Source organism: Schistocerca piceifrons, chromosome 3 (assembly GCF_021461385.2).
Source record: "Schistocerca piceifrons isolate TAMUIC-IGC-003096 chromosome 3, iqSchPice1.1, whole genome shotgun sequence".
NCBI classification, from domain to species: domain Eukaryota; kingdom Metazoa; phylum Arthropoda; class Insecta; order Orthoptera; family Acrididae; genus Schistocerca; species Schistocerca piceifrons.
The window spans coordinates 848,083,229-848,095,737 of record NC_060140.1 but is presented as its reverse complement, the minus strand read 5'-3'; the positions used below and the strand labels follow the sequence as shown (position 1 = coordinate 848,095,737).

General features: G+C 42.1%; 1 protein-coding gene across 1 annotated transcript in view; it reads left to right on the top strand.

Moving 5' to 3' along the window:
- Nucleotides 1–11,849, top strand: part of LOC124787730 (huntingtin) — a 392,251-nt gene extending 380,402 nt beyond the window's left edge. The window contains exons 38-39 of the mRNA XM_047254577.1: nucleotides 17–160; nucleotides 11,710–11,849. Of these exons, the coding sequence (XP_047110533.1) occupies nucleotides 17–102 (86 nt within the window). The 3' untranslated portion in view covers nucleotides 103–160; nucleotides 11,710–11,849. The remainder of the gene's footprint in view (nucleotides 1–16; nucleotides 161–11,709) is intronic.
- Nucleotides 11,850–12,509: the final 660 nt, after the last annotated feature.

Genomic DNA, 12,509 nt, shown 5'->3' with positions numbered 1-12,509 from the left:
TGTTCTTCTGTTTCAGCTCTTGGTCCTGCTCTGAAGATCCAGACATGCTTAGTATTGGCCATGCTTGTTGTCAAGATGGCTACAATGGTATTCTGGGCTTGAGCACTGCCATCTTGATGCCATTTAAAATTGTCCCTGAATTTCTTCTCAAACCTATAATGTAAGAACATTATAAACAACGTAATTACATAATCAAAACAAGCAGGTTTCATCAAATGTTGTCCAAACTATAATTAATTTGTCACGGTTGTTCCTTTTGCTTTATACCTCTTTGATAGATTTAATTAGGCATCTTTACTGCCAACACAGTTTGTAAATTAAGAAAGTGATTGACCTGTTTAAACTGAATTCATTCTTTCTTCTCCTGTCTGTCTGATACTTCCTTTGGTTTGGAGGTGTGCAGAGCAGTACATTAGAATAAATAATTTCTTACTCTTACGTTTATTTTTATGCAAAAAGTTATGGTTTTGAACATATGGTTTCTACAATGTAAAGTACTTCATAAAGTAACAATATTGCTTACAAACTTTTGTTAAAACTCAGTTTCTTTCTTATATTTGCAGACAGGAAAGTTTCTTTGTTCTAGGGGTAGGATTATGGCACACAATCTTATGAAAAACTCTTCAGTTTTTCTGATATTAATAAAATCCACCCCAATCGTTTTTAAGTTGCATGTCAAGAACTAAACCAGGGTTGCCACGGGTTCTGGAAATCAGGGAATTTCAAATGACAGGGAAACTTGAAAGGGGGATGGGGGGAGAGGTACCACTGGAAAAATCTTGTTTTTGTCTCAGTAGATAAAATGGTTAGTTTACTGAGGTGTGCAGCTGATTGGGTGCAGCTGAGTACATGCGCCGTTTCCCTACTCCCTCATTACTACTGCTTCTTCTCTTCCTACCACTCCCCTCAGCTTGCTGTCAGTGCTGCCACCACTTCTTGCCGCTAGCCTAGCAGCTGCCAACGAGGGGCAGGGAGGTGTGAGGGATGGTTTGTTTGGATCTGGTTCTCAGAGACTGTATACACAGTGGCCAGAGGAAGTGGTCATGAGCGCATGAGTTGTCTCTTGGTGATTGTGTGAATATGTGTGTCCTCTCGTTTTCTGACAAAAGCTATGGCTGAAAATGTAGTTGTGAGAGTGTGATTGTCTTTTCTACATGCCTGCCTGTGGCTCAGCAATCATCTTTACAGTGATTTGCTACCTATCCTCATCATTATTGATTCTAAGGGTTCCACGATGGGTCAAAAATGCAGCCTTTTCTGCGGGTATCTGTAATGGCTCGGGCATGCCGATCTGAAGCCATTCAGTTCCCACTAATGTGCAGGCCCTGCCCATCAGATCTAGTCTTACCATCTGCCTGCAGGCTGAGTCTGTTTGTATGTGGTGTAATGCAGCGGATTTTTATGGTTTATCCATGGATTCAGGACTGTGGTGCTCCTCAATAGGCCAGAGGCTGTAGGCAATGGGATTTCAGGAATTGCGACCATCTCGCCACAAGTACTTTGTACTGTGTAGCATTTTATAGACATTTTATTTGTTCTAGTACATTTTGGCACTTAAAAACATGTTAGAAAGTATGGACGATAAGAAGAAGAAAATTGTGTCAGTTGCTGGCGGTTTGTATGCTATGTACTCATGTATTTCTTGAAAGAAAAATCATAAAATACTTGTAAAATAACAGACATAACACAGTGGGTAATAATAGACAGTAAAAACCATAGTAGAACCAACATTTTATCAGCGGTCACCTACAGTGTTGGTTTACATAAATCTTTCCCCGCCTTGTACATTTCTTTCTCAACGCATACTTTTTTCTTAGGTTATTTCTGAAATCAGTGAAGGTATTTTAAATCTGTCTTGCAACTTCAAGAAAGTGCATATTTTTGTCATCAAATGTGTTTCATTTTATTGAAACAAAATAACGTCAGTGGTCTTAATGAAACAATCATACCATTTGGCTTGCTTTCTCCATCTAAAAACAGTTCATTACAGAAGATGTTGGTGTTAGTACTTAAGATTTTTGCTCACATCAGGAAACGCCATTTGCGTGCAAGTTTTTTTTAGATACTTCCTTGTTTGTAAAAACCGATTGTCAACTTACGCCTTAACTTACCCTTGATATCTGAAAATGTGTCAGGCAAAAATGCTAAAATATGTCTGGAAATCAGGGAATTTCATTTGGGGAAACTTGTGGCAACCTTGTAAATCTTTGGAGGACAAACGTCAAAGTGTTGTGAAAAATCAAAATGATAACCACTGCAGGTGACCTGGGTTTGAAACAAAAAACCAGTTTTCAATGTCTTTCACATTAATGTATTGTGTCAGTATTAGTTTCATCAGATTCATCTATGCATTTCATACAAAAAGTTAATCAGTCATCTACCATCATTTTCTTCAATCAGTACTATTTTATATCCATCTAATTTTAATTTCAATACCAGAAAAGGAAAGTTACTACTCACCATATAGCGGAGATGGTGAGTCGTGATAGGCACAATAAAAAGATTCTTTCGGCCATTAAGGCCTTTGTCAGCAGTAGACACACACACACACACACACACACACACACACACACACACACACACACACACACACACACACACACACACACACGCAACTTGCACACACGTCTGCAGTCTCAGAGAGCTGAAACTACACTGCGAGCAGCAGCACCAGTGCATGATGGGAGTGGCGACTGGGTGGGGGTAGGGAGGAGGCTGGGGCGGGGAGGGGGGAGGGATAGTATGATGGGAGTGGTGAACAGTAAGTGTTGCAGTTTAGACGGAGGGCAGGAGAGAAGGTGGGGACCGGGAGGGGGGCGGGGGGGGTGTTGTAAGTATCGAAAAAGAGAGAAATATAACAAAATTAAAACACTGGGTGTGGCGTGTGGCGGTGAAATGATGACAGTGTAAGTGCTGGAAGGGGAACAGGAGGGGGCTGGATGGGTGAGGACAGTGACTAATGAAGGTTGAGGGCAGGAGGGTTGCGGGAACGTAGGATGTGCGAAGTTTCCACCAGTGCAATTCAGAAAATCTGGTGTTGGTGGGAAGGATCCATATGGCACAGGCTGTGAAGCAGTCATGGAGATGAGGGATATCATGTTCAGCAACAGGGTGGTTCACTTGTTTCTTGGACAGGGTTTGTCGGTGGCCATCCATGCAGACAGACAGCTTGTTGGTTGCCATGCCTACATAGAATGCAACACACTGGTTGCAGCTTAGCTTGTAAATCACATAACTGTTTTCATAGGTAGCCCTGCCTTTGATGGGATAGGTGATGTTAGTGACCGGACTGGAGTAGGTGGTGGTAGGAGGATGTATGGGACAATTCTTGCATCTAGGTCTATTACAGGGGGTATGAGCCATGAGGTAAGGGAATGGTAGCAGGAGTTGTGTAGGGATGGACAAATTTATTGTGTAGGTTTGGTGGACGGTGGAATACCACTGTAGGAGGGGTGGGAAGGATAGTGAGTGGGGCATTTCTCGTTTCAGGGCACGACGAGAGGTAATCGAAACCCTGGCGGAGAATGTAATTCAGTTGCTCCAGTCCCAGATGGTACTGAGTTACGAGGGGAATGCTCCTCTGCGGCCGGACTGTGGGACTTTGGGAGGTGTTGGGAGACTGGAAAGATAAGGCACAAGAGATTTGTTCTTGTACAAGGTTGGGGGATAATTACAGTCAATGAAGGCTTCAGTGAGACCCTCGGTATATTTAGAGAACGACTGCTCGTCACTGCAGATGCGACGACCATGGGTGGCTAGGCTGTACGGAAGGAACTTCTTGGTATGGTATGGGTGGCAGCTGTCGAAGTGGAGGTATTGCTGGTGGTTAGTAGGTTTGATATGGACTGATGTACTGATGTAGCCATCTCTGAGGTGGAGGTCAACATCTAGGAAGTGTCTTGTTGGGTTGAATCGGACCAGGTGAAGCAAATGGGGGAAAAGTTGTTGAGGTTCTGGAGGAATGTGAATAAGGTGTCCTCACCTTCAATCCAGATAGCAAAGATGTCATCAGTGAATCTTAACCAGGTGAGGGATTTAGGATTCTGGGTTTTTAGGAAGAATTCCTCTAGGTGGCCCGTGAATAGGTTAGCATAGGATGGTGCCACGAGGGAGCCCATGGCCGTACCACGGATTTGTTTGTAGGTAATGCCTTCAAAGGAGAAGTAATTGTGGGCGAGGGTGTAGTTGGTCATGGAGACTAGGAAGGAGGTTGTTGGTTTGGAATCCATAGGGCATCTGGAAAGGTAGTGTTTGATAGCAGTAAGGGTATGGGCATCAGGAATGTTAGTGTACAGGGAGGTGGCATCAGTAGTGACGAGCAGGGCACCGTGTGGTAAAGGGAAAGAAACTGTGGAGGGTCGGTGGAGGAAATGGTTGGTATCTTTTATATAGGAGGATAGGTTCTGGGAAACAGGTTGAAGGTGTTGGTCTACAAGAGCAGCGATTCTCTCAGTGGGGGCACAGTAACCGGCCACAGTGGGGCGTCCTGAGTGGTTGGGTTTATGGACTTTAGGAAGCATGTAGAAGGTGGAAGTGCCGGGAGTGGTAGGGGTAAGCAGAGAGATGGACTCTGGGGAGAGGTTCTGGGATGGGCCTAAGGATTGGAGTAGTGACTGGAGATCCTGCTGGATTGCTTGAATGGAATCACTGTGCCATGGTTTGTAGCTGGAAGTATCTGACAGCTGACAGAGTCCTTCTGCCACATAATCCTTGCAGTTCAAAACAACAGTGGTGGAGCCTTTGTCTGTGGGTAGGATTATAAGATCAGGATCAGTTTTTAGATGGTGGACTGCGGTTCTGTCTGTGGATGTAAGGTTAATATGCATGTTGGGATTTGGGGAATGATGGTGAGGCAAGGTTCGAGGATAAGAAATTCTGGAAAGTTAACAGGGGGTGGTTTGGAGGCAGTGGGGGTGGATCACGGTTGGACGGAGGAGTGAACTGAGTTAGGCAGGGTTCAATATTGGTCTGTGGTTGAGTCTGAGTGGTCAGGTTGGTGGTGAAAAAATGTTTCCAGTGTAGGGACTGGGAGAAGGAGAGAAGGTCTTTAACTAGTTCTGCATGGTTGAAATTGGAAGTGGGCCAAAAGGTGAGGCCTTTGGAAAGGACTGATATTTCTGTGGGACTAAGGCTTCTGGAGGAGAGGTTCATGACTGTGTTGCAGGTCTGTTTAGGTTTTGGGTTCTGTGTAATGGTGGGAGGGAGTTTAGGAGGGTGGGGTAAGTGTAGTAGGTCTGCAAGACAGGCTTTGTCAGCTATGAGGGGGCGTGGGGGAGGTTTGGAGGTTGTTGTAGAAGTGGTGGACAGTGGTACTCCGAGGCGGGAGTAGGAAGTGAGCAGGATGGAGAGCTTTTTGAGGTGGTGTTGTGCATGTTGCTCTAGTGCCTGCAGGGCAAGAGTTTCAGTGTGTGTTATAGGTTCCAGGAATTTGGGATTACATAGCAGGAGAAATTTGTAGATGGAGAGAAGGTACTGCAAGGAGGATTGGGCTTGGTTGATATGGTTTTGCAGGACTATGTTGGTGAGGGCTAAGGATTGGCGGAATCTGAACAGGTGGAGGTCATTGTGGAAGGAGGGGTGGCCACCAGAGATGGGTGATTTGATGGTATGACCATTTGGGGGGATTTCATGAGCCAAAGAACAACACAGGAACAGTATGTGGGACAGATCTGGCTAGGGTAAGGGAACTTTTCTGTATTGATGCAGATGGAAGGAGCCAAGGATCCATGGTGGTGCAAAAATGTGAAAAAATATCTAAGAAAGTAGAATTATGTCCGAATAATTACGCACAAATACACCCAAATACATGTGAAAAGTACGAAAAGGGCGTAATGGATGCACAGGGGGAAAAAAAGTGATGCAGTCTGAGAAAGACGACGATAGTGGAAGGCGAAAACTCACTAAAATTGGCGAGAAGTCGCAAAGGTCAAAGTAGAGAATAACTAATCATTAATAAATGTATGTATATTGGTTTGAGGCGGATAAGCGTAAAGGAGGGGGACTGCAGATGTGACTGGATGAGGTGGATTTAGTGGGTGCAAACAGGGATAGAATGGAGAAAGTGTGGGGGGGTGGTGAGGGGTTCATACTTAGAGATGTAAGATCATGTGGCACTGGAAAAGTGCAGGAGATAACAAGCAAAAATATGGGAACTAACACAGGGAGTGTGATCAGTTTGAAGGTATAGGCTTAATTATATCGGCAGCAGTAATGTGGGACATAAGATGCTGCACCAACAATCAGCGTGGTCTTGAGTCCGTCTGTTGCACACGGCCGAGTCAGTTGATACAGTGTGGCTCATAAGTAGAGCGTGCAGAGCGGTTCGTAAGGCAACAAGAGAAACACAGGAAAGAAAAAAAAAGAAGGATGGACATTGAGTATAGCGATGCAAAAGAAAGTAGTTACAAAGGAAAACAGCACAGGGTTAGGATCAAAGAAAAGCCGTCAGGCGAAAATCAAACAATGGAAAATCCAGGATTTAAGTTTTTATTGTGCCTGTCGCGACTCCGCATCGCTGCTATATGGTGAGTAGCAACTTTCCTTCTCTGGTATTGTTACATTCCCTCCTGGATTTTCCATTGTTTAATTTTAATTTCAAGTATTGCATATGCATAAAGGAGGATAGTACACAATTACAAAAGTGGTTAATAACACGAGGCAAATTTTCAATCATTCTACACTGCTTGGCAAAAAGAGTGAAGCATGTGGAAGACATGGTCAAATGTCAGTGTAATTTCCAACATGTACACACCACCAATGGGTATGTAAATTATTAAAGTTATAATCCTGTGCAGCGTATAAAATGACCAACACAGTGCCTTAGTGTTGGTTGCGCTTAGTGTTGTTACCAGGACTGGTTGGGTATATAATGGGTTTGATGTTGGGTGGTCATTATAAAGGACATGGTGATGATGCCTACTCTTCAAGGACAGCATTATCATCATCTAGGAGAGACCAGAAGGGGCTTCATTGTTGTTCTCCATTTGGCCATCTGGTTGAATCCTGCAGTATCCAAATATGTGAGGTATTCGAATGTGACTGTTGGCTGATACTGGACTGCACAGGTATGTGAGGGCAGGCGTACTATCAGCAAGGTTTCGCTCAACTACATGTGAGAAACACAGGGGAGGATTGCTGTATTTTGCACCAAGCGTATCGTAACCCCTTCGCATCTGCGCCTACCATTTGACCGTTTGAGTACAACATTCTACTTCACCCTGAACCATTGTTTGGAGGCTAGCAGCAGCTGGACTAGGGAGTTACTGAACCATACGTGGGCCACCATTAACACACAGAGTGGTTCTATGAGCAGGAAGCATGGATTGCTGATGAATGGCATCATATTGTTTTCATCAGTGGCTCGCGGTTTTACAGTACTTCGAATGAACATCACTGGTGAGTGTGGTGGCTACCTGAGGTGGGGTCCCATACAATGATGTTACTCTTGGTGTCATGGTGCAAGGACCCATCGGATTTGAATTCAGGTCACAGCTGTTAGTGATTAAGGGAACTTTGGAGGCACAGTGGTACAGCACAGACGTCCCACATCCTCATATGTTCATCAGCTGTGACAGTATTGTGGTGCCATTTTCCAACAGGACAGTGTTCGTCCACAGAATACATATGTCTCCATGAACTGTCTGTATGGTTTTAAGGTACTCCCATGGCCAGCAAGATTCCCAAATTTGTCTTCAACAGAACATGTGAGTGTGAAGTCATCCCCACACCAGTGTCTGTATCCAGAATATCGAGGACCAGTCACAACAGTTACTTGTTGGCTCTTGCCACAGAAGAAGATACGATAGCTTTATGACATCCTTCCCAACCAAATCAGGACCATTGTCTGCAGGCCACAGAAGGTGCAATGTCATACTAGCAAGAGGGCTCATACTGACAAGTCCATTGTAAATTTGACTTGATTTTGTAATCACCAAAATAACAATAACAATATTATGAAAAGGATAGTTGCTACTCGCCATACAGCGAAGATGCTGAGTCACAGATAGGCACAACAAAAAGACTGACAGAAAGTGAGCTTTCGGCCAACAAGTCTTCATCAGAGACACACACACACACACACACACACACACACACACACACACACATGTGTGCGATCATGGTCTCCAGTTTTGTGTCTCTGTGTGTGTGTGTGTGTGTGTGTGTGTGTGTGTGTGTGTGAGAGAGAGAGAGAGAGGGAGGGAGGGAGGGAGGGGGGGGGGGGGGGTTGTGTTTGTGTGTGCATGTGCGTGGTTGTGTGCGTGTTTTCAATTTCCAACAAAGGCCTTGTTCGTTGAATGCTCACTTTCTGACAGTCTGTTGTGCCTTTCCTTTTCGCAATATTTTTGTAATCCATCCTGGATTTTCCATTGATGAAAATAACAATAACAACATTTTGTTTCATCCTCCCCTTCTGGGTGCTTCATTCTTTTTTTGTCAGGTAGTGTATATTGGCAAGTGCATAGTATTTATTCAAATTCTTTGCAAGAAATTCATGACAGTAAATTCCCCTCCTTGTGTTTAAAAAATTTAACAGCATTCCATATAGCATGTAAACTGTGTAGAGAGTGTTTTAGGACCTCAGTGTCAAACTTCGAGAAATGATAGGTCACACAAAGAGGATAATTATTTGTTAACGAACTTATAGTTTTAAATGTGTCCTTAAGGTTATAATAATGATTAACTAAAGTTGCACAAAAATTACTGTTTATTATTATTATTATTAGGCATGTTCTGGCAATAATTTATATGAATGGTTCAAGCTAGCTATCTTTCACCTCAATACAAACTGCATACCTTTGTATCAGTGCCTGTCCAGCTGTGGAGAGCTTGTCATGGTCCTGTCAGATTTGTTGGAATGCATCAGTGATTTGAACTATCAGCTCATTTCTAGTGGCTGTTTGAGTAACATAAACTGTACTCTTTACATGCCCTCAAAGAAAATAATCAAGTCAGGTGAATGTTTCAGCCACTCAGCAGCTCTTCCTCGACTTATCAAATGTTTCCCAAAATCAACAGTTAGCTGTGCTCACGCATCAACTCTGAAATGTGCTGGGACTCCATTATGCTATTACCAGAAGGCTCTAGGTGCAGCAAGAGGTAGATTGTCCAGCAATACTGGAAGTGTGCTCTGCAGGAACTGTTAGTAAGAGCTCCAGGTAACATAGGTGGCAGTATTACAGGATCTAAAAGATGATTATCCCCAATTCTTATCTTTACGTTTATGGAGAACCTTTATTGGTGTGATCTAACACTAACCACGTTCGAGTTCTCGTCATCCCAGATGTGGCTGTTCTTGCTGTTAAAATAACGTAAAGGAGGTGTCATATATAAATAAAACATGTGTGGAAGGCAACATCATCTGGTGTACAAACCACTGCACAGACTATGTAGGATGTGGTTAATCAGCTGGTTGTAAAACCTACACAATTTGAAGATGGTACATCTGTAGGTTGTACTCCCATATAATGGGCTGTAGCACATATACCACTTGAAGATTGATTGCTAAATTTATAGATCGCTTCACCCTCAAGTTCTGGTATTTTCACATCACATCTACCGGCACCAACATGCTTAGAATGTGAATCCCCTTTTTCTCATGTGTGTCCATGAATTTCTGCAAAGGTACTGTGTTGTGGGTGTCTTCTGTTAGGGAACCGATTTTCATAGATACAAAGAACTGGTCTTTCATTTCCCCTCATCTCACTGTAACACACAATCAAGTCAGTGAGCTCATCAAATCCATACTTGCTGTTACTAACAGCAAGAAAACCTGAATTCAGGACTAGTAAGACGCGCTACACTGAAGGTAAAGTATTACAAGAATGCAAGCTGAATGCAGCACTGGTAAGATGCAGTCTGGTGAAACTATTACAACACAAACTGATTGCTGGAACTGGTATGACTTCTCAGAATAACAATCTCACTAGGAGCTGTGCAGCGGGTTGCTAGATGGTGGTGCCCATCATGACCGTGCGCATAACTCATAAAGAGTGGACAAAATATATGAAATGTGATCAGAAAGTAATGGAAATTTTTGCTTGTCATAAAGTATCTGTATTTATTCATGAACATCAACTTTGTCCCCCTTAAATATAATAATTTTGTACCAACACTTTTTCTGGCCTTGGAAGCAGTTGTGGAACTCACTTTTCGTTATGGTTTGAATTCCTTCAGTGATTCTGTTTTTATCTCATCAGTGGTGGCAAAATGATGGCCTTTTGTGGTTCTCTCCAGTCTCAAGAATAGAAAGAAGATATAGAGGCTGAGACAACATAATGTTTTTTTTTTTTTTTTTTTTTTTTTTTTTTTTTTTTTTTTTTTGCCACAAAAATCATGAACAAGCATTGAAGTGTGAACAGAAGCATTATCATGATGCAATTTCCAAGAGTAGTTTTTCCACAGTTCTTGTCATTTTCTTTGGGCTGCTTCACGGAAATGGTGCCTAACTTCCAGGCAGTGTTTGTTATTGACCGTGTAATATAAGGCAGGAATACATGATGCACTGTCCCATTGTAATCAAAGAATACAGTGAGAAGGACCATCACATATGACTGAACTCGTCAAATTTTTTTTCGGTCTTGGACCTTCAGGTAGTTTCCACTGGGATCATTATACCTTGGTTTATACATCACACCCGTAAACTCATGTTTCATCACCCCTTACAATCTTCTTTAGAAGTTACGGTTTGTTGTTGACTTCATTCAGCAATTTCCGACTGAAGTCATTTTTGGTCGAAATTCAACAATATAGGAAAAAACTATGCTGCTACGTACTTCATCCTCAAAAAAAAAAAAAAAAAAAATGCTTGGCATGAGCCAAAGAATATGCCGACATCACTACCAACCTCTTTGATGGAGGTTCAGGCATTTTCCAGAACCATTTTCTTTACTTCTTCCATCTTGCCATCAGTAATTGAAGTGGTAGGGCACCAGGGCAGTTATCATCTTCAACATCTTCTCAACCCTCTTTGAAACATTTATACCACTCATAAATTCTCATCTTACTGATAGTATATTCACCAAAACTCACAGTCAACATTTCAAATGTGGTGCTGCACTTAATTCCATTTTTCAAGCAAAATTTAATGAATATTGTTTGATCCATCTTTTTCTGAAGTATAAATTAATGAAGCACTCCAAAGCACACACAGATTTTTCGACTGTCAGCAATGGATGAAGTATTCAAAACAGTTGAAAATACAAGCATACATCAGGAACATGTGTACCAGCAAGATAAAACATATTTTGAAAATTGAGTGTATAAAGCCTGTGAAATAAAAAATTCCCTATACTTTTTGATCACACCTCATATATATTCTGTAATGAAAGCAAATTGTCATCTTTGTGTGATCTAGCATCCCTCAATGTTAAACACCTTGTAGATCATAGTAACAGCTTATAATAACTTCAATATTAAAAAGTTTTCATGAGGCAAGCCCACATCATAAAAAGAGGAACATTTTAGACTACGTAAGGTGAGATATAGATATGAGGTAGTTGAATTTTACATCTTTTGAAAGTTAAGTTTTTCTTTTAGTAGAAGTTGCTTTTTATACCTTCTACTTGTATATATATATCAGCTATTCATATTCACACTTGCCCCATTTCTTCTCCACTGATGATATTGGATTTTATCTAAGAGCCTAATTTGTTTTTCAAATGTATTGTGTTATTTTTATTTTGCAAAAAAAGCACTTTGTTTTCTGTTTAGGAAACTAATAGTGTGTTTATCGCGCATGCCCCTAATCAACTCGTACGTTATCACACCACCGGATGTCTGGCGACATGGATGGCAAGTGGAACTGAACGGACCAGCAAAGACTCATGTCCCACCAATCCCTGTGGAGTACCTTCAGGATATTGATTTGTTGCAGCAGCTAATTTTCCGGTTTGTACTGATCTCTTACTGAAATTTGTGAATATTGACTCATTAATTATTTTAGGTACTTTGCAAGTGTTTGAGCTTATCGGTTATGTTCTACTCAATAGCGCACACATATATCTACCTCTACACCTGCAGCTACAGTTATAGGTACTCCAGACCACAGTGAAGTGCATGGCGGAGGGTACTTAACAAAGTACCACATTTTAGGGTTTCTTTCCATTCGAGTAGCATATGGAGTGCAGGAAGAAAGGCTGTGTAAATCCCTCTGTGCATCCTGCAGTTAGTTTCACTATTTCTTCAAGGCCCCAACAGGGGTGGTGGTGGTGGTGGTGGTGGTGGTGGTGGTGGTGTTGGTGTTGGTGTGTGTGTGTGTATGCGCACTGAAGAATATCTCTGAGGTTCTTCACATAATACCGCTCCTTGAAACTCTGTAAATTGGTGTTTGTGAGATAGTTGGTGCCTGTCTTCAAATTCGAGCAAATTTAGATTTTTCTATATTTCCATGATTCTCTCCTGCGACTGAATTAAAACTGTAAATGTTAACAGTTCATGTTCTCTTCTTTGTATATGTCCTGTATCTCCAGTTACTGCTGTTTGGTATATGTCCCACAGATTTGAGCAGTAAT